Source organism: Macaca nemestrina, chromosome 7 (genome assembly GCF_043159975.1).
Source record: "Macaca nemestrina isolate mMacNem1 chromosome 7, mMacNem.hap1, whole genome shotgun sequence".
Taxonomy (NCBI): Eukaryota; Metazoa; Chordata; class Mammalia; order Primates; family Cercopithecidae; genus Macaca; species Macaca nemestrina.
Window position 1 is genome coordinate 167,154,968 of NC_092131.1, and position 27,041 is coordinate 167,182,008.

Genomic DNA, 27,041 nt, shown 5'->3' on the forward strand with positions numbered 1-27,041 from the left:
GCTGGGATTATAGGCGTGAGCCACCGTGCCTGGCGTGCTGCTTCTTTTAGGGAAAAACAGTAAGATAGGGAAAGCTAAGTTACCCTTTTTTCTCCATGGCCATCAGAGTCCTTTGGCTTAGTTTCTTTTGCTAACGAGGCTCTGATTTCTCCCCTGTAGCAGCAGCATCAAAACTGACAGTGAAAAATTTTTAATAGCTGAAAAAGTCGGTTGTTACCTTTCAGGAACTTTTATTTAATTTTATGTGACAATATCATTTTCCCTGGGCCAACTTTCAAACATAACCAGTCTAAGGTTGTTGTGGGGAGTAATTGATGGTTTCTTGCTAAAGTGGAAAGTAAGATGGCATGGAGAAGGTAGCTGGATATAGGAAAGCGAACTGAGAAAAGGGTTTTTGTGGATGAAAATTATTAGAGGAAGGCATCAATTAGCAAACTAAATAACATGTTATTGCAGCTAAAGAAGGAATTAGTGAACTAGAAAATAGATCTGAGGGAATTAACTAGAAAATAGCAAAGAGAAGTAAAAATGAAAAATAGGAAAGAAAATAAGATACATGGAGGCTAGAATGAGAAGGCTTAGTAAGAGTTTCAGAAGTTTTTTTTTTTTTTTTTTTTTAGTTTTAGAGATGGGGACTCACTCTGTTGCCCAGGTTGGAGTACAGTGGCACAATCATGGCTCACTGCAACCTCAACCCCCTAAGCTCAAGCAATCCTCCTACGTCAGCCTCCTGAGTAGTTAGGACCACAGGTGTACACTGTCACACCTGGCTAGTGGTTTTTTTTTTTTCTTTCTTTTTTTTTGTAGAAACAAGGTCTCACTATGTTGCCCAGGCTGGTCTCAAACTCCTGGGGTCCAGCAATCCGCCCACTTTGGCCTCCCAAAGTGCTGGGATTACAGGTGTCAGCCACCACGCCTGGCCTCATTTTGTTTTAGAACTGATATTTATCAGGTATTTTTGGGTTTTCCTTTTTTTTATTTTTTGAGACGGAGTCTCGCTCTGTTGCCAGGCTGTAGTGCAGTGACGTGATCTTAGCTTACTGCAGTCTCTGCCTCCTGGGTTCAAGTGATTCTCCTGCCTCAGCCTCCCGAGTAGCTGGGACTACAGGCACACGCCACCATGCCCAACTAATTTTTGTATTTTTAGTAGAGATGGGGGTTCACCATGTTGGCCAGGATGGTCTGAATCTCTTGACCTCATGATCTGCCCGCCTCAGCCTCCCAAAGTGCTTGGATTGTAGGCGTGAGCCACTGTGCTCGGCCAACTTTTACTTTAAGAAGAGCCTTAAAGGCCAAGTGCAGTGGCTCATGCCTGTAATTCCAGCACTTTGGGAGACTGAGGCGGGTGGGTCACCTGAGGTCGAGAGAGAGTTCAAGACCAGCCTGACCAACATGGAGAATCCCTGTCTCTACTAAAAATACAAAAAATTAGCCAGGCATGGTGGCGCATGCCTGTAATCCCAGCTACTCAGGAGGCAGAACCAGGAGAATCACTTGAACCCGGGAGGTGGAGGTTGCAGTGAGCCTAGATCATGCCATTGTACTCCAGTCTGGGCATCAAGAGCAAAACTCCATCTCAAAAAAAAAAAAAAAGCGCCTTAAGTAAGGGAATATCCAGTGGTTTGGTGGTGATAATTATGTATGTTGGCAACGTTTGATACCTTTGTATTTGAATGTGTAAGACTGTCATTCTCCAAAGCTGTGTTTTCTATACATAAATTTGTAGCTGGTAGCAGTGACCTAGACAACAGGTAAATTTGTGAGGGGTTCCAAGTTTTTTTTTTTTTTTTTTTTTTTTGAGACGGAGTCTCGCTCTGTCACCCAGGCTAGAGTGCAGTGGCGCGATCTCGGCTCACTGCAAGCTCCGCCTCCTGGGTTCATGCCATTCTCCTGCCTCAGCCTCCCGAGTAGCTGGGACTACAGGCGCCCGCCATCTCGCCCAGCTAGTTTTTTTGTATTTTTTAGTAGAGATGGGGTTTCACCGTGTTAGCCAGGATGGTCTCGATCTCCTGACCTCGTGATCCGCCTGTCTCGGCCTCCCAAAGTGCTGGGATTACAGGCTTGAGCCACCGCGCCTGGCCTTTTTTTTGTTTGTTTTTGAAGACGGGGTCTAGCTCTGTTGGCCAGGCTGGAGTGTAGTGGTGCAATCTCAGCTCACTGCATCCTCTTCTTCCTGGGTTCAAGTGATTCTCCTGCCTCAGCCCCCTGAGTAGCTGGGATTACAGGCGTGTGCCACCACACCCAGCTAATTTTTGTATTTTTAATAGAGATGGGGTTTCACCATATCACAATTCCTGACCTCAAATGATCCATCCACCTTGGCCTCCCAAAGATTACAGGCATGAGCTATGACACCCAGCCAAGGATTCCAAGTTATAAATAGAGATTTCCAAAATATTTTCAGAAAGTTGTAAATAATTATGCTTTTCTGGGTGAGTTATACATTACAGTGAGTGGTGGTAACTAATGAAATATTCTGTGCTTTTTACTGTTTATAGCCAGTATCTTGAAAATTATCTCTGGATGAATTATTCTCCTGAGGTATCCAGCAAGGCCTATTTAATGTCAATTTGCTGTATGGTGAATGAGAAGTTCAGAGAAAACGTGCCTGCATGGGAGGTAACTGATTTAAATTACTTCATAGCTTTCATACTGACCCACTTAAGCCATTACAAAGTGGCAGAACTTTTACTGATAGTGGTGCTTTTAGAGCAGAATTTTACCTAGCATTAAAGCAAATACTGAGCAAAAGAATGAGTATGTGAAAGATACATTTTCTTTTGGTTTCAACACTTCCTTCAAACGATTTAATAATTTACTATGAATTGAAAATTTATGAATGTGAGTTATTTTTCTGCTTTGTGTTTGAAACAAAGAATGGTATATGTTATAACAACTTACATCAGAAGCTGGCAAAATGGAAATTATATTAATAAATACAAATAGGCTGAGTGCTGTCACTCATGTCTGTAATCCTGTACTTTGGAAGGCTGAGGTGGGAGGATTGCTTGAGGCCGGGAGTTCAAGACCAGCCTGGGCAACAAAGCAAAAACCTGTCTCTTTAAAAAAAAAAAATTAGCCAGGCATGGTGGCGTGAGTCTGTAGTCCCAGCTACTTGGGAGACTGAGGCAAGAGGACCGCTTCAGCCTAGGAGTTCGAGGCTGCAATCAACTATGATTGCACCACAGCACTCCAGCTGGGTAATAGAGCGAGACCCTATCTCTAAGAAGAGAAAAAGTGCAAGTATATAATGTTCAAATGAGATACTTCTCAGTGTCTTTTTTCACAAGAGAAAGTGTATATTTGTAGTTTTACATGAATAAAAAAAAGTTACCAAAGTCAAGACAGATGCTTATGTTATAATTTCAACGTTCTTTTTTTTTTTTTGAAACTGAATTTCACTCTTGTCATCCAGGCTGGAGTGCAAATGGTGTGAACTCAGCTCACTGCAACCTCTGCCTCCCAGGTTCCAGCAATTCTCCTGCCTCAGCCTCCCGAGAAGCTGGGATTACAGGTGCCCGCCACCATGCCCAGCTAATTTTTGTGTTTTTAGTTGAGACGGGGTTTCACCATGTTGGCCAGGCTGGTGTCAAACTCCTGACCTCAGGTGATCCACCCGCCTTGTGCAGGGATTACAGCCATGAGTAACCGTGCCCTGCCTGTTCTTTTTGTCCTTGATTTGGGATCTATTTTTCCTTTTAGAAATTTCTAGGCCGGGCGCGGTGGCTCAAGCCTGTAATCCCAGCACTTTGGGAGGCCGAGACGGGCGGATCACGAGGTCAGGAGATCGAGACCATCCTGGTTAACACGGTGAAACCCCGTCTCTACTAAAAAATACAAAAAATTAGCCGGGCGCAGTGGTGGGCGCCTGTAGTCCCAGCTACTCGGGAGGCTGAGGCAGGAGAATGGCGTGAACCCGGGAGGCGGAGCTTGCAGTGAGCTGAGATCCGGCCACTGCACTCCAGCCCGGGCGACAGAGCGAGACTCTGTCTCAAAAAAAAAAAAAAAAAAAAAGAAATTTCTAATGCACTGATGTTTCCTTTTTGTGCTGGTGCAACAGAAGCTTGATAAGTAGAGATCCAAAACCTTTGTTTTCTTTGCCCAGCATATAATGGTCACTTCATCAAGAGTTTCTTCTCTTCCAGTCAGACTTTTTTAAATGAAAAAAAAAAAAAAAAAAAAAAGGAATGGATGCCTGTCATCTGTTTTGAGTAAATGGTCTCCGAAGTGAGAAGGTGATAGAGTCTTTAAGATAAAAGCATGGATACTTCTCTCAAATATTCATTAAATGACTACCATCTCAGGGCACATTAGAGCTCAAAATAAACTATGGGTTTTATGTCGATATCAAGAGAGCCTCAGGATTTCTTGAAGTTGCTTCAAGCTATTATAGAAAGGAAGAAGGAAAATTTTTTGAGCCAGGGAATAACCTGGTCAATTTGCCTGTTATAAAGATCACTTTGGTGATTAAGCCTTGAAATAGAGAAATAATAATACAGATTTAGAGAATATACAGAGATTTAGAAGGTAGAATTGATTGAATTTGATAATCAGTTGAAGTAGCATTAGGAAAGGGTGTTATTTTCAATAACCTTCCAGGCTTGGGCAAATGAATATAATAGATGATGGTACCATTTACCAAGATAGGTAATAGAGACTGAGGAATAATTTGGAGGATACAAAACTCTTGAATTGAATTTGGACATACTCAGTTTAAATTGCCTTTGGAATATCTAGATTTAAGTCATCTAGTAGACAGAGGACTCTAAGGTTTGAGAGCTCAGAAGGGAAATCTAGACTGCAGATGTATATTTGGAATCATTGGTATTTAGTGGTTGAAGTAATAGGGGGAGAAGAATGAGGCTAGAACCCTAGGAATATTGCTGTTTAGATAACAGACGAAAGAAAAAGAGCCTTCAATATGCTGAAAAGGAGTTGAGGCTTCATAACGGTCCATATGACTTGACAGCCATACAGCTTCAGGAGAGCTTGTCTTAGAGAAGTGAATGAAAACAACTAGCGTAGACCACACGCTTGGAGTGCTTGTCTGCGGCAGTAACTAGAAACAGAGGTAGGTCAAAGAGGCTTGAATATATTTACATTATATATAACTTAAGAGTAAAGAGCTAATATAAAGCAGGAGGGGCTGTCCTTGAGATTAATTACAGTGTGAAAACTACAATTTTTGCTAAAGATGTAGTTTCTTTTGTTTAAATCAGAGAAATTAAAACACTTCAGATCCATAATAAGAAAACAAAGCCTAAGCCAAATACAGGCATAATCCACAGAGGAAAAACTAAAGAAATTAAAGCCATTATTGTATTAGCTAAAAGTTTCTGCAACTCTCTCATAGTCCTGTCAGAAACCTGTATTTGACTTGCCATTAATTATAAGCAAGCACGTGATGCTTATTTTATGTATACGCAAATAACTCTTTTGTAATTATTTGGTTTTTTTAATAGACTGCTAAAAAGCCTACTAGGGCTTCTTTAAAGCTTAAGTGAGCAAACCAATTCAAAATGAATTTTTATTCTTTTTCTTTTCAGATTTTTAAGAAGAAGCCAGACCACTTCCCATTCTTTTTTAAACACATCTTGAAGGCGGCCTTAGCTGAAACTGATGGTGAATTTTCACTTCATGAACAGACAGTCTTACTACTTTTTCTTGATCATTGCTTCAATAGTTTGGTACTTTTACTTTATATTTTGGGGTAATTTTCGAGTTTTCTTGTTCTTTTAGGTTGAGTTTAGATGAAATTACCTCTGTAGCCAACTCTTCATCCATAATAGTGGCGAATAAGGATAATGCTTAGCTTGATTTCAGCCACTTATCAGTAAAACCATTTTGTAAGATATGTTCACTTTTTAATAGATTTGAACTTGATACTTAATTTTTTCTATCTGGACTCTTAAGAAAAATGATTATAAGAACTGAAACTCCAAAGAGAGAGCACAAAAAGGAGAAGCAGCAAGGAGACTGGTTAATATGGAATTGTAGTAATGAGATCTGTGCCACAAACTGCATATACATACAGGGATGTAGTTTCATTACTCTTCATCATGCCTTATGCACAGGCTGGTTGGTCAGTAGGAGAGTTGTATTTTGAGTTAACTGATAAAGGCCATTTGTAGATGATCTTTGAAAATGTCTTGTGTGTGATACATTTTCATCCCTCATAAGATTATCTTCTAAAAAATTAAATTTTTTCAGTAATTAATGTTTTATTTGAGTTTTCCTACTGTGGTTATCTGGTAAATATACATATTTATCTAGTGCCTCTGAATTGATAATTCACTTACACCCATGCAGGAGAATGCACGGAGTTCTTTCTTATCCTGAAGACTGAGTGTTAATAGATGGATAGTTATTAACTGTTTCCATGTACTATCTCACATGGATCTTTTAAAGGCATAAAAAAAGATTTATGATGCCTGCACTGGATACCACTGTTATCTCTTTAACATTTATTAAACTAAACAGAACAAATAGAAATATAAATAGATGTGATTTCTTATCAGAAGCTAAGCAGAAATAAGATTTTATTAGTATTAGTAATTTGGTGATAGTTTTAACCAACTTACGAAACTAGTTTATTATTGAAATGCTTTATCTTTTAAAATATGCAGTCAATTCTTATTTGAGGTAGTTACGTTCATTTTTTTTTTTTTTTTTTTTTTTTTTGAGACGGAGTCTCACTCTGTAGCCCAGGCTGGAGTGCAGTGGCCGGATCTCAGCTCACTGCAAGCTCCGCCTCCCGGGTTCACGCCATTCTCCGGCCTCAGCCTCCCAAGTAGCTGGGACTACAGGCGCCCGCCACCTCGCCCGGCTAGTTTTTTTTTGTATTTCTTAGTAGAGACGGGGTTTCACCGTGTTAGCCAGGATGGTCTCGATCTCCTGACCTCGTGATCCACCCGTCTCGGCCTCCCAAAGTGCTGGGATTACAGGCTTGAGCCACCGCGCCCGGCCGCGTTCATTTTATAAAGTAGCTATGAACACTGAATGAGCTAATGCTGAACCATTACTCCTTGAGGAAGTACAGGGTAAGGTTCCTGCAAGCGTTGGTCATGACATTATACAAACTATCAATACATAGCCCTTATTTTATGTGTGTTTCTATTTAAAGACAGCTTATTTATTGTATATTGTTGATTCATTAACCATGAACTCACTGCCAACAGCACTATAATTATGCCTGAACGAAGCTTGTCTAACATACGTATTTTCTCTGTAAGACATATCACAGCCTTCTTGCACCCATGAACATCAGACAGCACTTCAGCCTTGGGCTTGGTGCCATTTTAAACAGTGAAATCATCAAAAAGCACAAACATGCCAAAAAAAAAAGTACTCAATGAGAATGAAGCAGAGCATCAGTTCAGTCTCACCTGAGAATGTGCACGTCAGGCAACTCAGATTTTTGTCTGGATGACTGTGAAAGCACATGGAGTATTGATTTTGGAGTTACAAATACATTTTTGTTAGTGTATGAATTTGCAAATACAAAATCTGTAAATAATAAGGATGGACTCTTTTTTAAAACATTGAACTTTTTAATATCAAAATATTAATTGGAAAATATTGGTGGCGTGTTTTCCATCCAGGACTTAAAAAGGCACTAATACTTCTTAATGTAAAGACTTAGGTAGAAATGCTGGTATGTTTATGAACTTGTTTCCTTCATGCCCTAAACAGGAGGTAGACTTGATACGGAGTCAAGTACAGCAGCTTATCTCCCTCCCAATGTGGATGGGCTTACAGCTGGTAAGTCTCTAATTTCAGAATCTTAGGAATGTATGTGTTATAAGTAGAGCATGTGGTTTTAGAGTCTATAGCCTTAATCTTGGATATACAAGTGGTAGGTAAATACCCCTTTTCTTAGAAAAACCACTTTGCATTAACTTACAGATAAAGTTTTTATGTGCATTTGATGTTTAACTTAATTTTAGTAATATAAAATGAAGAAGGTAGTATCTATTGAACTTGTAGAGAAAGGGGGGTTAATTTAGCAAAGTATAGATGAGACTAAATGTGGACTTGAATTTTTTTTTCCTTGATTAGAGTATATATGTAGCTGTAGGAGAAGATCTGGATCATACCTAATATTAATGACTTCCATTTTTTCATAAAGTCTTCATTGGGTAATATGTGCAAGCACCAAAGCCAAATTAATACATCTTAGGTAAAGTTAAAACTATCAGATTTCAGTGTAATGCTTTATTCAGAGTTTCATTTCCTGCATGTAGGTGTTTCTGCTTATACTCAGATATGCAGACTCATTCATAAGTACCAGTTGATGGGCATGAAAACATAAGGCACATATAAATAGTTAATACTAAGTTAAAAAGTGACAATATGCTAATGTGGACATTTCCTTATTTACTTGTGATAGCTGTTTTTTGTGCATTTTTTCAGACTCATATTTTTCAAACCTCAGTGATTATGCTAAGTGTTGATGCATATATTTTTCAGACTTAGCTCTTTAAGTTTTGAAATAAAAAAATAATTATTGAGCTTACAATCTTGATTGCTCTCTTTTGTACTCATATATTAGAAAACTAGCAAATAGTTGATCTAATCCTTATCCTTGTAAACTTTGAGGTTACTGGTAATTTAATAACACATCTCTTCTTCAGGCACGATTGGAATTAGAATTAAAAAAGACACCTAAGCTAAGAAAATTCTGGAACTTGATTAAAAAGAATGATGAAAAGATGGATCCAGAAGCAAGAGAACAGTATGTTGGCAGAGCTTCATTTCATGTTGGCTTATTATGCTGGATTGTGGACTTTAGATGATGTTGACTGGTTTGTTGTTTCCCTTTATATAGTGCTGAGCCCAAATAAGTTATTATAATAAGTACTTTTACCTAGACTGTCATAAGAATATTTTTCACAAAGATCTAAAGCAGAAGCCAGAACATCATGCTTTTCTTCTTTTCCTTCTTTCTGTGCTACTAAGTATATATAGTTGACCCACTGTTTTTCTCCCTGCCTATTGTCCGTGTGCCTCATGGATGATTCTCAATTTGCTCCACTATCTTTAGGCTATTAATATAACTTTTTGTTTCTTTTCTTACTCCTTCACTTTTTTTTGGAGACCAAGTTTCACTCTTGTTGCCCGGGCTGGAGTGCAATAGTGCGACTGTGGCTCACTGCAACCTCTGCCTCCCAGGTTCAAGTGACTCTCCTGCCCCAGCCTCCAAGTAGCTGGGGGATTCTAGGCATGCGCCACCACGCCCAGCTAATTTTTTATTTATAGTAGAGATGGGGTTTCTCCATGTTGGTCAGGCTGGTCTCAAACTCCGGACCTCAGGTAATCTGCCTGCCTTGGCCTCCCAAAGTGCTGGGATTACAGGCATAAGCCACTGCGCCCAGCCTAACTCTAAACTTCTTACAAGGCTTTCAGAAGCTTCCAGCTGTTTCTTGTGACTCTTGTAAATCACTGGAATACTCTAGTCATTGTTTCTTAAGCATTTCTTTCCTAAATCCCTTTCCTCTTCACTCCACTTAATTCAATATTAACCATATAAACACTCTTCCAGACCAACTACTTTAGATCATAGTGCTTTCATCTGAACTCCTAGAACACATGCTCTGATTTTTTTTTGAAACACCAGCTGTTTATGTAATGATTGGGATGTTCTACAATCAGACTTAGCTAGATTCCACACTCAATGGTTGTATGACTTTGGGCAAGTTACTTCACCTCTAAGCCTCATTGTGAAATCTGGACAATATTTCCCATTTCCAAGGACTGTTATCAGTATTAAATATGATGTGAAGGCCGGGTGCAGTGGCTCACACCTGTAATCCCAGCACCTTGGGAGGCCGAGGCAGGCGGATCACAAGGTCAGGAGATGAGACCATCCTGGCTAACGTGGTGAAACCCTGTCTCTACTAAAAAAAATGCAAAAAATTAGCCGGGCATGGTGGCGGGCGCCTGTAGTCCCAGCCACTTGGGAGGCTGAGGCAGGAGAATGGTGTGAACCTGGGAGGCAGAGCTTGCACTGAGCCGAGATCATGCCACTGCACTCCATCCTGGGCGACAGCGAGACTCCGTCTCAAAAAAAAAAAAAAAAAAAAAGAAAAAGATGTGAAGTGTTTAGCATAGTTTAGATCCTGGCACCATGCGTGCTTAATTAGTGTCAGGCAGTTTTATTAATTGCATACTGGCATGTATTACTAATTGTGTTTATAATATATGACTTGTTATTACAAGTAGATTTTAGCCATTCCCCTTCTTTGTATTTCCAGCAGGACTGTTACAAGCATTTACAGCTATACGATACTTGATACATGTCTGTTCATTAGTGAATGTATCTTAAAGTAGTAATGAATAGAAAATTGTTTTTTAAGCATTTGATCTTTAGCTGTTGTAATACTCTCTTATACTTAATACTTAAATGTTAAAATATAATATTTTTCATCGCATTTTAACTACATTAAATGTGAGATTTTTAATGGTAAGGGCAGACTATAAATGGAATTTTGTAACTTCTTTCTCGGTCTGACTTGTAAATCACATGAAAATGTTTGGCTGGGCGCTGTGGCTCAGGCTGGGTGTCATGGCTCACGCCTGTAATCCCAACACTTTGGGAGGCCAAGGCAGGTGGATCACAAGGTCAGGAGTTCAAGACCAGCCTGGCCAAGATGGTGGAGCCCCATCTCTACTGAAAATACAAAAATTAGCTGGGCATGGTAGCAGGCACCTGTAGTCCCAGCTACTCCAGAGGCTGAGGCAAGAGAATTGCTTGAACCCTGGAGGTGGAGGTTGCAGTGAGATGAAATTGTGCCACTGCACTCCAGCCTGGGCAGCAGAGCGAGATTCCAACTCAAAAAAGAAAAAAAGAAAACGTTCACGGTGCAAGAAGGAGGTGCTTGCTTAGGTAGCTTATTAGATCAGTAATGTGACTCTCCTTTTCTTCATATAGCACTGCATTTACATAGAAAGAAGAAGCTGTATATTCAAGTTATAGTCCCAGCTTCACAGAGAAATGAACAGTTGAACAGTATAGGAAAGCCATTATCAACATTTATAATTTACTTTTGAAATGACTGTTTTTTGAAAATAATTGGTCAATGTTCTTTCTGATTTTAGGGCATATCAAGAGAGGAGATTTCTTTCACAACTCATCCAGAAGTTTATCTCTGTACTGAAGTCAGTCCCACTTTCCGGTAACTATCTTTTTTACTCAATGCATTTGGGAAATTCTCATGTAACTGCCCCTGTGGTATTTACTCATCTCTAATATAAAAACTGTTCTTGGAATGATTTTAAATTGTATTGGCAAAGTGTATGTCCTCTCCTTTTTAAATATATTACCAGTGTGAGTATTGGGACTGCCTTTAAGGTTATTTTATTTTATTTTATTTTATTTATTTTTTGAGACAGAGTCTTGCTGTGTCACCCAGGCTGGAGTGCAGTGGCATGATTTTGGCTCACTGTAACCTCCCCGTCCAGGGTTCCAGCGATTCTCCTGCCTCAGCCTCCTGAGTAGCTGTGATTACAGTCTTGCGCCACCATGCCTGGCTAGTTTTTTATTTTTGGTAGAGATGAGGTTTATCCATGTTGGCCAGGCTGGTCTCGAACTCCTGACCTCAAGTGATCCATTCACCTCAGCCTCCCAAGGTGCTGGGATTACAGGCGTAAGCCACCACGTCTGGCCTAAGGGTTATTTTAAAGGCACCAGTGTGGTTATTGAAATATTCCTTTAAGTAGCAAATATTTTTATCACCTAATTACTAGATCTAGGTCCTGTCTAAGGTGCTGGGATACAGTTGTGAACAGGAAAATTACAGACCATATTTGCATGTTATTTATAATATGGTGCTGAATAGTGTTTTTAGTACTATTGATACTGTTTGGAGGAAAAAAGGAGAAATATTACTGATATTTGAGCTAAAAGACTAAATAGAAGGATTTTCCTCCATCATAGCTCCATTTATTGATTTAAAAAGTAAGTATATATTATATAGAGTATATACTATATAAAAATGTATATATATTTTTATTATATATAAATATATATAAAATAAAATATAATTATATATATTTATATACATAATATATATAAATATAATTATAATTATTTATTGTATTATTATATATTATTATATATTATATATATTATGTTTATTATATTATATAATTGTATATAATTATAATTGTTTATTATTATTATTTTTTGAGACAGTCTCACTCTGTCAGCCAGGCTGGAGTGCAGTGGCACAATCTTGGCTCACTGCAACCTTCGTCTCCCGGACTCAAGCAGTTCTCCTACTTCAGCCTCCTGAGTAGCTGGAGTTACAAGCGTGTGCCACCACGCCCAGCTAATTTTTGTATTTTTAGTAGAGACGGGGATTTACCATGTTGGCCAGGCTGGTCTTGAACTCCTGACCTCAGGTAATCCACCCGTCTCAGCCTCCCAAAGTGCTGGGATTACAGGCATGAGCCACTATGCCCAGCCAGTTGTTTAATATTTTTAAGTGGAATATAATCTAAGAACAGCTCTATAGGTGTACCATATTTATATTTTTGCATCAGAAAGTACAGCTTTTAAAAAAATACAATGGAATGAGTTATAAATGCCGACCCTTCAAGTAATATTTTACAGCTGAAAATCATAGCTAAAATTCAGTGAGGAGTTGATACCAATGCAGTAAATCATTTGTATCTGATTTGGGGCACAGTACTGCTGCTAGCATTAGTATAAAGAAAACGTTTTATGCTTATAATCTTAAGTCACTTAATGTTAGTGTATCTGTATCTTAACACTAAGTGCCTTCAACCTGGAAAGAGGACTAAGATTGGGTTTTCTTCTTTCTTTTTTTTTTGAGACAGAGTCTTGCTCTGTTGCCCAGGCTGAAGTGCAGTGGCGTGATCTCGGCTTACTGCAACTTCAGCCTCCCAGGTTCATGCCATTCTCCTGTCTCAGCCTCCCGAGTAGCTGGGACTACAGGTGCCCACCACCACGCCCGGCTAATTTTTTGTATTTTTAGTAGAGATGAGGTTTCACTATGTTAGCCAGGATGGTCTCAATCTCCTGACCTCGTGATCTGCCCGCCTCGGCCTCCCAAAGTGCTGGGATTACAGGCGTGAGCCACCGCGCCTGGCCTAAGATTGGGTTTTCTTGGCACAAAGAGTAACATTGAGTGCTTTGAGGTACTAATGTCTATAGAACTAATGTCTATAATAAAAATTGATATCTCTAACTGTGGAATGTTTATCTAGGGTCATCTAGGTTTCAAAAACAAGAACATAGGGCATGCAGTAATTTAACAGCCTATAAACCACTTGCTGTTGCCACTATTGTTTATATACTGTCAGAAAACAACTTTTTTTTTTTTTTTTTTTTTTGAGATGGAGTTTCATTCTGTCTCCCAGGCTGGAGTGCAGTGGTGCAAACTCAGCTCACTGCAACATCTGCCTCCTGGGTCCAAGTGATTCTCCTGCCTCAGCCTCCCGAGTAGCTGGTACTACAGGTGCATACCACCATGTCCGGCTAATTTTTGTATTCTTAGTAGATATGGAGTTTCACTATGTTGGCCAGGCTGGTCTTGGACTCCTGACCTCAAGTGATCCCTCCTCAGCCTCCCAAAGTGCTGAGGTTACAGGTGTGAGCCACTGCGCCTGGCTAGAAAACATCATTTCTTAGTCTTGAGTTTTTATCAAAACTTGTCAGCTTGCTGGCAAAGGAACTAACAGGATGGTGACAATAATTTGCAAGTTCAGAATGGGTATGAAGATAGATGGATTATATACTTAGGAAACAGAAGGCTAATTTTTCAAAGATTTTAAGAAGGATTGTAGTTTCCTTTTAAAATAGGGTCATTAAAAACGGAATACCCAGATGAGTTGTTGAAAATCTGTGTAGGATAGTCTGAGATGTTAAGATTGCTGTTAGAAGGGTAAAAAAGTTACAGTGTAGCAGAGACAAATGATAAGGATATATTTGTGCCTGAAATTGGGATACCAAGGTTTCTACCTTAGGCAACATGCCCAGTAGACCAGCTATGGTAAAAACATGCAACTTTATTCACCAGGGCACAGAACTTGAGCACCATGCATTGTTTTCTAATTTTAAATAGGCCATTGCCAGTAATTTCTCAAGACATAAATAAAGATACAGAATTCAGAATTTGCTCACTCTTTTAGTTTGGGAAAAAATGTTTTCCTTTGACGGTTACAAGAACAAAAGGTAGCAACAAAAGATTGGTTTGAATGGATTTAATTTAAAAATTGCTCCTTTAAATTTTTATTTTAAACAACTGTATGTGTATGTCTCAGAAAACTTGGGTTCCAGTTCTAACCAACCATTCTAGCTTTACACCTTTATCAGGTCATTTTCTCTGATCATGTTTTTCTACCTGGAAAATGAAGATCTAGAATAGATGCTCTCAAAGGTCTTTTCCAGCTAATAATTTCTATACTTCTGTTACTTCAGGGTTTGGATTATGGGCATATGCTAGCTGAAAAAGTTCCAGTTAACATTTCTGTATATGTTAAACACAAAAGTATTCGCATTTCTTGCTTTACATTAAGCTTTCCATTTTCCGGTACACTACAGATAAATAAATGGATTTTTATGTAAGCATTTGTAGGATGCCTTCTGTAGGTCTGGCACTGGGTATTAGTCACTGCTGCAAGTCTTTAAACTAAGTAGCAACAGGAAACCTAAAATTATCTTTGTTTTAATTGAAACCAACTTGACAGGATGGTTTTAGTTGGTAAAATGGTAGACCATTTCCTGGCATTGGAAAAAAGCTTGTACTCTGAAAGAATTTCATGCCCTAAGGTTGTAATTATTTAAAAACAAAAATAAATGTTTGTAAAAATAGTATATTATGCTCATAAATAGTAATATAATAAGCTAGTGATTTAGAAGGTATTTTTATTGTTCGTTGTGTCATTGGCATTCTAATGTTAAAGTAATATATGTACAGTGGAAAAAATCATAAAAATTATCTCTAATTAGTTTTCAGTGCAGTTTAAAGGTGTGTGTGTGTAGATACACGTTTGTGTGTTTGTACATATGAGAAAACTCTCAGAAGTTTAGAATGTAAAGACAATGAGGAAAGTGGAGCAAAAACTGATATAAAACTGCCTTCTAGTTTTTATATCTCTAAGTTTTTCCAAGATCTAATTAAATACGGATTTTTAAAGATTAATACTTTTAAAATGTCTTTGCAAACCTGATTTTTAAAATGTGCTTCTGACCCAAGCTAGATTTTTTATTTTCTCATATTTGTAGAGCTAAGTATCAGGGTAAGACCTGCCTTAAAAAAATACATATATGTGAGATCCTCATTCTAGATCATAGTCCAATTCTGGTGAATAAAAGACAAATGACTTTATTTAAGTTATTAAATAACTGCCAGTTTTCAGAAACAGCGTGCAAAATGGCCTAGTAAGAAAATGCTATCATGCTTTCTCTCTTATGTCTAGAACCTGTCACTATGGACAAAGTTCATTACTGTGAAAGATTCATTGAACTTATGATTGATCTAGAGGTAAGAAATCTACAGTCACCTTTTGTTATATAATCATTAGGGGGTCCAAGATTGAGCATATGACTATATATGAAGTATTTTTTTTCTTTCCTTTTCTTTCAGTACATATGTAGTATATATTTATTATACATATGTATTGTATTATTTATTGTATACATATATATTATACATATGTATAATAATACAATACATATTGGGCGCCCATGTATTGTATAATGATATAGTATACATTATTTATTGATATACATTAATATACATCATACATTAATAAAAAGTTAATACAATACAATAAAATACAGTAAAAATACACTAATAAAATAAAAAAATTATTTTCTCTTCTCTTCTTTTTTTTTTTTTTTTTGAGACGGAGTCTTGCTCTGTCACCCAGGCTGGAGTGCAGTGGCCAGATCTCAGCTCACTGCAAGCTCCGCCTCCCGGGTTTACGCCATTCTCCTGCCTCAGCCTCCCGAGTAGCTGGGACTACAGGTGCCCGCCACCTCGCCCGGCTAGTTTTTTTGTATTTTTTAGTAGAGACGGGGTTTCACCGTGTTAGCCGGGATGGTCTCTCGATCTCCTGACCTCGTGATCCGCCCGTCTCGGCCTCCCAAAGTGCTGGGATTACAGGCTTGAGCCACCCCGCCCGGCCTCTTCTCTTCTTTTCTCTTTTCTTCTTTTCTTTCCTTTGAGACAGGGTCTTGCTCTGTCACCAAGGCTAGAACGCAGTGGCGCCGTCTCGGCTCACTGCAAGCTCCGCCTCCCAGGCCTCAAGTGATCCTCCGGATCCACCTCATACTCCTGAGCAGCTTAGACTACAGTTGGGCACCACCACGCCCAGCTAATTTTTGTGTTTTTTGTAGAGACAGGGTTTCACCATATTGCCCAGGCTGGTCTCAAACTCCTGGGCTCAAGCAGTCCTTCCACCTTGGCCTCCCAAGTAGGAGGATTGCTTGGGATTATAGGTGTGAGCCACCGTGCCTGGTCTATATGAAGTACTTCTTCATCACCTCAAACTCGTTTTACTTTGCACCTGTTTCAGGGTGTCACTTAGAGAAGGAAGTCACGAGTAGTTGGCCCTTGAAGTTTTCAAATGACTGACTCATCTATCATGGGCTGTTGTGTGTAGAAAAAATATTACGTAGTGTAGTTATTAAACATGAGTCTAGCAGTGACAATTTATTTTGTGTCATACTTTAATACCCCTCATACAGAGTTTTCTATAGTGGCTGAAGTCATGGGTTTATAATTGTCTCCTTAAATAATCTCACTTTTCTAAATGTGCCCAATGTTTGCGAAGAAAAATATAGCTGCTGTGTTCAATTTTTTAAAATGAAGATTCTTAAAAACAAAAAAAAATTCGTACTCTTTCGCGCAGGATTTGCTGACAAGTTCAGATACAGAATTGATTTCCTTTCCTTTCTCATTAATGTGGGAAATTGAAAGAAAATCTGTTCCTTATCTGGAGAAGTAAGGTGGTTTCTTGATACGAGTATTAGCATCATTCATGAGATCTTTCAAATTCTAGCTTTGCCAGTAACTAATTTATAACTTCTGAGGGTCTCAATAACTTCATCTATAAAATGAGGATATTTGATTAGATTAGTGATTTGCAAGCTATGGTGTAGGGGAACATGAGGAGAGGAAACAGGAATCTCCACATAGGAATTTGTACTTCCTTTTTTCTCAGAGCAACTCCACTTTTAAACTTACACACAGTACATATGGGATTTTATGTAGGATTTTGTTGGAAAACTACTGGACAAGATGATCTGTGAGATTCCTTTAGTGCTAGATTTCCTTCCTTCCTTCCTTCCTTCCTTCCTTCCTTCCTTCCTTCCTTCCTTCCTTCCTTCCTCCCTTCCTCCCTTCCTCCCTTCCTCCCTCCCTCCCCTTCCTCCCTCCCTCCCTTCTTCCCCTCCCTCCCTTCCTCCCCTTCCTCCCCTTCCTCCCCTTCCTTCCCTTCCTTTCCTTCCTTTTCTTTCTTTCTTGTCTTTGACAGTCTTGGTCTGTCACCCAAGCTGGAGTGTGGTGGCAGGATCTTGGTTGAAGACAACCTCTGCCTTCTGGGTTCAAGCAATTCTCCCTGCCTCAGCCTCCCGAGTAGCTGGGATTACAGGCGCCCATCACCACACCCAGCTAGTTTTTGTATTCTTAGTAGAGATAGGGATTTGCCCTGTTGGCCAGGCTAATCTCGAACTCCTGACCTCAGGTGATCCACCTGCCACGGCCTCCCAAAGTGCTGGGATAATAGGCATGAGCCACCATGCCCGGTCCCTTATTTTCAATTTTATCTTAAAAGTTCTTTCATCATCATTATTGTTTTTAAAACTAAAAACATTGCCACTGGGTTTATTTACAGCATGAACGGGACCTCTTGCATTGTGTACCGTGTGTCTATTGGAAGGTTGGAGGGTGCCTTGTATGTGATTAATACTTGTGAGTTAAATATCAGTACATTTCACTTCTAGCTGTGGAGAATAGATGCAAACTTACTGTTACGATGTTTGTTTTTCCCAGGCCCTGTTACCCACAAGGCGCTGGTTTAATACCATCCTGGATGACTCCCACCTTCTGGTTCACTGTTACCTTTCCAATCTTGTTCGTAGAGAAGAGGATGGCCATCTTTTTTCCCAGGTGAATATTTATGTATCTGAACATATTTATTGTTTTACTTTCTAAACTGATCTTTTCTTTGCCACACAACTGGCAGTATCAGGGCATAACACAAACTCCTGGTTATTTTAAAGTCATGTCTTAATGTGTAAAATGAATGTATTCTTATATAGATTGCCTCTAGTAATTATATAACTTTTTGTTCATTATATGTGATTTTTATTATTGCACTAAATTATGATTTGGGGAATACAGTCACACATGTTGACAAGTTTTGATTTTATGTGAAATATAATAGCTGATGGGCATTAATTTTAAATGAACTATGCCCCAATACTATGACTCTTTCTATAAGATGATGGTGACAGACAGTTGATCGTGTAGAAGTGTACATGCTCCCTTGAATAAGGAAGCTGCAAATGCACTTAACTTTGTTGTCTTGGTAGGAAGACACAGTATTTTACATTTCCTGTTATGTCATGCAGAAGAAAGCATTTCTTTTGGTTTTGTTTTGTTTGTGGAGACAGAGTTTGCTCTGTCACCCAGGCTGGAGTGCAGTGGTGGTGGCATGATCTCGGCTCACTGCAGCCTCCGCCTCCTGGGTTCAAGTGATTCTCCAGCCTCAGCCTCCCCAGTTTAATACCATCCTGATACCAGCCGGAATTACAGGTATGCACCACCACGCCTGGCTAATGTTTTGTATTTTTAGTAGACACAGGGCCTCACCATGTTACTGAGGTGGTCTCACACTCCTGAACTAAGGCAATTTGCCCACCCTGGCCTCTCAAAATGCTGGGATTACAGGCGTGAACCACTGCACCCAGCAGAAGAAATCATTATAACAAACTTCTAATGCTATCTTTCAATGAGATCATACTTAGAGATACAATTTTGGTATGTGTTTACATATCCCCTTTGTTCTTTTATATCTGTGAGCATTTCTCCTATTCTTTTTTAAAATTTCTATCTAGTGATTTGCCACATATATTAAAATATTTTAAATCCTAATATCTGATCTGCCATAGATTAGATCTAAAAATAAAGATTTGGGTTGAGTGCAGCCAGTAGGCTCTGTTGAAGCTGCTGCTACAGGGGAGACATCAGAGCCTCGTTAGCAAGAGAAACTAAGCCAAAGGACTTTGATGGCCATGGAGAAAAAAGAATAACTTAGCTTTCCCTGTCTTACTGTTTTTCCCTAAAAGAAGCAGCACAGCCAGGCACGGTGGCTCATACCTGTAATCCCAGCACTTTGGGAGGCCGAGGCGGGCAGATCATGAGGTCAGGAGATTGAGACCATCCTGGCTAACACGGTGAAACCCAGTCTCTACTAAAAATACAAAAAATTAGCTGGGCGTGGTGGCAGGCACCTGTAGTCCCAGCTACTCGGGAGGCTGAGGCAGGAGAATGGCGTGAACCCGGGAGGCAGAGCTTGCAGTGAGCCGAGATCGCACCACTGCACTCCAGCCTGGGCGACAAAGCTTGACTCTGACTCAAAAAAAAAAAAAAAAGCAGCATATAAAAAAGTATCTCCAATTATGAATTGCAAAACCTGTAGTAAGAGACCTCAGGAGTTCCCTCTGGTGCTATAGCTTTGTAAGTTTTCAGTGATGTAGATAGATAAGATAGATTTTGTTTGTTTCATTAAAATGCTGGGCTTCTTTAGATTACCTCCTTAATGTCTCTTAAGTATTGGGATTGCAGTATAAGTTTTTCTTTGCAGAAGTAGATGATGTATATGAAATAGACTTAACAATTTATTCACATACTCCATTTTCACGTAACTAAAACATTTTTAGTTGGATATACTCTAAAAATCTTTTTTGTAATGTTTGCATTCCTGAGTTTTTCAGCACCTCTGAGAAACTGTGTGAACCTGTTTATTATTTTAAATAGTATTGTGCTTTCTTGCCCTTATGTTCATATGATTTATACATTTAAATGTGTTTCTTCAGCTTTTGGACATGCTTAAATTCTATACTGGTTTCGAAATTAATGACCAAACTGGAAATGCTCTGACAGAGAATGAGATGACCACAATTCACTATGATAGAATTACATCTCTACAGGTAATTAAAATACATTATAGACTTTGTGTATGCTCCATAAGGTTTTGTCATACTACAATTTAGGTTTTTTATAGGTACAGATTGAAAACGATGTTAATTTAATAGTGTTTTTATATTCAATATTTTTAATGTTTCTTTTTCTGATGAATTCTTGAAAAGTAAGACTTTCTTTTATAACCTGTCTAAATTCTGTGAATGAGAATATACTGATATTTGCTACTCAGAAATATTAGTTATTGGGCCAGTTTGGTGCATTTAAATATTAGCTCTGCTGTCAGTTTTATTTTATTAAAGAGTATTTCAACATATGGCAGGGGGTGTGTAAGCATTTTGCACATTTTTAAGATGAACACATATGATGGGACTGAAATTTACCACTGTAGTTCAGATATGCCCAAAAAAGTATCTTCATTTGTTTTCTATTGCTGATCTTATCTTGTTCTTGAGCTTCAGTTTCTCTGATGGTAGAAGGAAGTTTTATTTGTCAGTTTAAAATAATCCAGCTATTTCTGTTTAAAGTAATCCAGGTATTTCTGTTTTAAAGAGTCTTTTGTAGGGGGTAAAGGTTCAGTTCAAACCCTTTTATAATCAAGTTAGCTATCTCTTAAGAGATCTCTCTTCTCCAAAGCTGGAGGCATCATGCTACCTGACTTCAAACTATATACTACAAGGCTACAGTAACCAAAACAGCTTGGTACTGGTACCAAAACAGACATATAGACCAGTGGAGCAGAACAGAGACCTCAGAAATAACACCACACGTCTACAACCATCTGATCTTTGACAAACATGACAAAAACAAGCAATGGATCTCCTATTCAGTAAATGGTGCTGGGAAAACTGGCTAGCCACATGCAGAAAAGTGAAACTGGACCCCTTCCTTACAGCTTATACAAAAATTAACTCAAGGTGAATTAAAGACTTAAAAGTAAAACCCAAAACCATAAAAACCCTACAAGAAAACCTAGGCGATACCATTCAGGACACAGGCATGGGCGAAGACTTTATGACAAAAACGCCAAAAGCAATTGCAACAAAAGCCAAAATTGGCAAATGGGATCTAGTTAAACTAAAGAGCTTCTGCACAGCAGAAGAAACTATCATCAGAATGAACAGGCAACCTACAGAATGGGAGAAAATTTTTGCAATCTATCCATCTGACAAAGGTCTAATATCCAGAATTTATAAGGAACTTAAACATATTTACAAGAAAAAAACAACCCCATCAAAAAGTGGGCAACGTGTATGAACAGACACTTCTCAAAAGAAGACATTTATGTGGCCAACGAACATACGAAGAAAAACTCAACATCACTGATCATCAGAGAAATGCAAATCAAAACCACAATGAGATATCATACCATCTCACACCAGTCAGAATGGCAATTATTAAAAACTCTGGAAACAATAGATGCTGGCAAGGCTGCAGAGAAATAGGAATGCTTTTACACTGTTGGTAGCAATGTAAATTAGTTCAACCATTGTGGAAGACAGTATGGTGATCCCTCAAGGATCTAGAACGAGAAATACCATTTGACCCAGCAATCCCATTACTGGGTATATACCCAAAAGAATATAAATCATTCTACTATGAAGGCACATGCACACTTATGTTTATTGCAGCACTATTTGCAATAGCAAAGACATGGAACCGACCCAAATCCCCATCAATGATAGACTGGATAAAGAAAATGTGGCACATACACACCATGGAATACTATGCAGCCATCAAAAGGAATGAGATCATGTCCCTTATGGGGACATGGATGAAGCTGGAAGTCATCATCCTCAGCAAAGTAACACAGGAATGAAAAACCAAACACTGCATGTTCTCACTCATAAGCAGGAGTTGAACATTGAGAATACATGGACACAGAGAGGGGATCAACACCCACCAGGACCTGTTGGGGATGGGAGTTGAGGGGAGGGAACTTAGAGGACAGGCCAATAGGTGCAGCAAACCACCATGGCACATGTATACCTATGTAACAAACCTGCACATTTCCACATGTATCCCGTTTTTCTTGTTTTTAGAAGAAAAATAAATAAATAATGGTGTACAAAGCGAAAAAAAATCTCTGTTATTTTTCTTTCCTAGTAGGTATGTGGAGATACCAAAATAGCCTTATTGTTTTGGAAGAGGGATTAACTCAGATGTCTTTTCCTGCTTTTTTCACAGCGTTAGTGTTTTTGTCCTGTGCCCTTGGAATAACCACAGCTGGTGTGGCATGTGGTCTATTGTATTGACACAGGCAAAGCATCATTATTGCTTCCAAGGAACTTGGCTATTTCCCCTGTTGAGGAGGCCCCAACTTTGCCTGATGGTGCTAGCATTCTCCTAAGGACTGACCTGTTTATTTCCTTGCTTATACAATTCTTTTCTCATGCTTGGGTTGCAGAGTCATTTTGCCATTGTGTGTAGTAATCTCATAATCCCATGGCAAGCTCGCTCCTGGCAACCTTGGCAACCTTCTGTGTCATCCACCGTGGAACACATGAAAACTTCTGAATCTTTTCTGTGCCACATGGGCATCAAGGAAGACTAGGGATATTATTTCAATCACTCTGTCGTCAAATCCCAAGGAAGACTAGGGATATTATCTCAGTCACTCTGTTGCAATGCTACTATTTCTGTTTTCTGACAGCTTACCCTATGTTGGTTGAGACTGCTACCCTGTGAGGTCTTTTCCCAGAGTTCCAAACAAAAGCAAGGCACAAGCATAATGTTTTTGGTCTTTCCTTCAAGTTCTCTCTGCAGCCAGAGTTTCCCTTGGGACTTTCTTTTAGTCTTGTTAGACCCGTTCTTGATAATCAAGTGTGTATTTGTTTTTTTCTCCTCTTCTATCAATAAAGCTTGCCTTTGTGGCTATTTTCATATATATTGAAAATGCTTTCAGATATCAAAAGCTGAACGCCGACTCTGTTTTTTACATTTCTGCTATGACAGTTGCAGTTTTTTCTTTTTTTATTACACGCTTCTGTCTAATTAAGGTAGAGGTCACGTAAGAAAGAGAAATGCGTTAATATTTTTATAAAATATTTTCATTCTTAAATAGATGTTTATGTTATGTAGACATTATTAATATTTTTTGCTGTTATTTTCTAGAGAGCTGCTTTTGCACATTTTCCTGAACTCTATGATTTTGCCCTCTCAAACGTGGCAGAAGTAGATACTCGGGAGTCCTTGGTCAAGTTTTTTGGACCTCTTAGGTAAGACAACATGGAAAAACTATATATTCTTTTTTTGTATCATGCTGCCTCAATTTTACTTTTCTTTATTGCTTTTAATCATTTTGCAGTACTTTAGGTAATATTACTTGTTATTTCACTCTTCATTGACGTCTACAACTAGTGCTTCTCTCCAGCAGTTTGATGTCTTTGTCACTTATCCATGTTTGGTAAAGTTTCTATTTTTTATGACGTATACACTTTTCTTAGATCTTAAATTTTTCTTAGAGTAGAATATAAAGCTGGTCATTTTCATCAATCAGACGACATATGACAAAAACCAATAAAGATTCATTATGTGTGATACTAGAGGTGTGACTTAGGGAAATTTTTGCATGTTTAAAATTTATAAAATTAGTAATATCCTCTGGCACTTAGTTATCTGCTAATATATCCTTTTGAAAATAGTGATAATAATGGCATACATTTATTTACTATGTGAAAGACATTCTGTTAAGTGTGTAAACAACTCTGAAAACTCATACTAGAAGTAGGTACCATTTTACATATAAGGTATCTGAGGCATAGAATAGTTAAGTAATTTGCCTAGGTTACACAGCAAGTAAGTGGCAGAGATACAATTTAAACCCAGATAGTGTGATTTCCAAGCCCTAACTTTTAACTACTGTACTGTATCGTCTCCCAGCTCTTGGGAGGAATTATGTTTAGTTCTTTGACTATTTAAAATGTAATGAACTGAGGTTGGTTTGGTTGTTCATTGTCATATGAGGATTTAATATAATTAATAACACATAGATTCATTTCATTCTTTTAAATAACTACATAAGAGTTCCATTAAACAGGACCACCATACTATTTTTTTAAAAGTTAATCTCCTATTGGCGAATCTTTTTTTTTTTTTGGGACGACGTCTTGCTCTGTCGCCCAGACTGGAGTACAGTGGTGTGATCTTGGCTCACTGCAACCTCCGCCTCCCAAGTTCAAGTGATTCTGCTGCCTCAGCCTCCTAAATAGCTGGGACTACAGGCACGTTCCACCATGCCCAGCTAATTTTTGCAGTTTTAGTAGAGATGAGGTTTCACCATGTTGGCCAGGCTGGTCTTGAACTTCTGACCTCAGGTGATCCTGCATTGGCCTCCCAAAGAGCTGGGATTACAGGCGTGAGCCACTGTGCCTGGCCTCCTGTTGGTGAATCTTTAATTTTTAAGTTTTGGCTTTTACAAACAGTTCTGCAATGAACATCCTTTTCATACTGATTCCTAGAAGCAGAATGGCTGACTCAAATGGGGCGTGTGTTTAAAATTTATTACATATTGCTAAATTTCCTTCAGAAAAGACTATATCAGTTTATACTTAAACTAGCAGTGTATGAAGATTTATTTCTCTCCCTACTAATGCTAGGTAAATTAGACTTTAATTTTTGCTCTTTTTGTCTCGTTTTACTTTGCATTTCCCTGATCTTATTTGGGAAATTAAGCATTTTTCTGTTTTTTCTTGGCCATTTATATTTCTTCTGTAACCTTCTTATTTTCTTTTGCTATTTTGCATTTCCTTGCTTGTCATCTTACTGATTTTAAAGAACTTTTAATATTTTTGATCCTAATCCTTTCTCTAGTTTGTGTTGCAGTTATTTGCTCTCAGTTTAACTTTGCTTATAACATCTTTTGTCATTATGGATATTTTAAATTTTTAATGACAACTGTCAGTCTTTTAAATAACTATATTAGGTGCTTTATGTAGAAGTCCTTCTCACCCTAAGGTTATAAAATGTTTTCCTTTATTTTTAAAATACTTTTGTTGCCTTTTTTTTTTTATAAAACATTTAGCTTAGCTGCATAATTCATCTGGGGAATTTACTTTTGCCCGTAGAACTCCTTTACACTCTTAAAAATTATTGAGGATCCCGAAGAACATTTATGTGTATTATATTCATTATATTCACTATAGTAGAAATAAAAACTGGAACAATCTTAAATATTTATTAATTCATTTAAAAATACCAATTGAGGCTGGGCGTGGTGGCTCATGCCTGTAATCCCAGCACTTTGGGAGGCTGAGGCGGGCAGATCACCTGAGGTCAGGAGTTCGAGACCAGCCTGGCAAACATGGTGAAACCCTATCTTACTAAAAATACAAAAATTAGCCAGGCGTGGTGGTGCATGCCTTTAATTCCAGCTACTTGGGAGGCTGGGGCAAGAGAATGGCTTGAACCTGGGAGGCGGAGGTTGCAGTGAGCCAAGATTGTGCCACTGCACTCCAGCCTGGGCAGCAGAGTGAGACTCCGTCTCAAAAAAAAAAAAGTATATTGATTGAAATCTGTTGTATGTTAGCCATATGTATTGCTAGTGAAAAACGTATTCTCCAAAGTGAAAAAAAAGCCACCATTAAAAGAGTGTCATTGTTTTACTTTTTTGTGACTGATTTAATTGAAGACAGATTTGCAGATCTGCTTCTGGATTCAGTTTGTTGTGATTATTGTTTTGGTTGAAGTAAATTAAGACAATTCGGCCTTACACAGAGGGAAGTGTATTTTGATAAGCTTTATCAAATAATTGGGAATGTTCTTTGATACGCTATGAAAACTTGACAAGTGGTAGTTCCTTTAAAAATTAGTTTCAGAGGGCCGGGCGCGGTGGCTCAAGCCTGTAATCCCAGCACTCTGGGAGGCCGAGACGGGCGGATCACGAGGTCAGGAGATCGAGACCATCCTGGCGAACACCATGAAACCCGGTCTCTACTGAAAAATACAAAAAACTAGCCGGGCAAGGTGGCGGGCGCCTGTAGTCCCAGCTACTCGGGAGGCTGAGGCAGGAGAATGGCGTAAACCTGGGAGGCGGAGCTTGCAGTGAGCTGAGATCCGGCCACTGCACTCCAGCCCGGGCTACAGAGCGAGACTCCGTCTGAAAAAAAAAAGAAAAAAAAAAAAAAAAAAAAAAATTAGTTTCAGAGTAGAATCTGAAACCATGTCAAGGAAGTCTGTACAATGAAAATGAATTAATTTGAAAAATTAGAAGCTAGGTCTTGCTTATGGATAAGAGGACTCAACGTGTGAATCCTTCCCAAATTAATCTATGGATATATTTTAATTCCAATCATAATTCTAGCAGGATATTTTATAGAAATTGACAAACATTTTAAAAATAACATAGAAAGGCAAAGGAACTATAGTAGCCCAAACCATTTTGTAACAGAACAAAGTTGGAAGATTTCTACTAATTTCAAGACTTGCTGTAAAGCTATAGTAGTCAAGACATTATGGTATTGATAAATGGATAGATGTATAGATCAATGGAATAGAATTGAGTCCAGAAATAGACCATACTTATATGGTTAGTTGAGTTTTGGCTAATGTGTCAAGGCAACTCAGTAGAGAAAGGATTTCATCAGTGGTGCCGAAACAATTAGATATCCATATGCAAAGTATAAACCTTGACCCATACTTTGCATCATATACATAAATTAACCAAAAATGGATTATAGACCTTAATGTCAAACCTAAAACTTCTAGGAAATATGTGAGAAATTTTTTGTGATCGTGGTTTGTGCAAAGATTTCTATAGACACCAAAGCACAATCCATAATGGAACAAAAAATGATGAATTGGACTTGATCAAAACTAGGAGACTTCTGCTCTTTGAAAGACATTGATAAGAGAATAAAAAAAAAA

At 38.5% G+C, this 27,041-nt stretch overlaps 1 protein-coding gene across 3 annotated transcripts in view; it reads left to right on the forward strand.

Moving 5' to 3' along the window:
• Positions 1-27,041, forward strand: part of LOC105492879 (aquarius intron-binding spliceosomal factor) — a 118,322-nt gene that overhangs the window by 18,737 nt on the left and 72,544 nt on the right. For all 3 annotated transcript variants that reach the window (XR_011606187.1, XM_071067126.1, XM_071067127.1), the window contains exons 5-13: positions 2,499-2,619; positions 5,547-5,687; positions 7,693-7,761; positions 8,634-8,734; positions 11,098-11,174; positions 15,445-15,509; positions 18,024-18,140; positions 20,072-20,185; positions 23,292-23,395. Coding sequence is in view for 2 of the 3 variants with exons in the window: in XM_071067126.1 (XP_070923227.1) it covers positions 2,499-2,619; positions 5,547-5,687; positions 7,693-7,761; positions 8,634-8,734; positions 11,098-11,174; positions 15,445-15,509; positions 18,024-18,140; positions 20,072-20,185; positions 23,292-23,395 (909 nt within the window). In the remaining variant the exon portion in view is untranslated. The remainder of the gene's footprint in view (positions 1-2,498; positions 2,620-5,546; positions 5,688-7,692; positions 7,762-8,633; positions 8,735-11,097; positions 11,175-15,444; positions 15,510-18,023; positions 18,141-20,071; positions 20,186-23,291; positions 23,396-27,041) is intronic.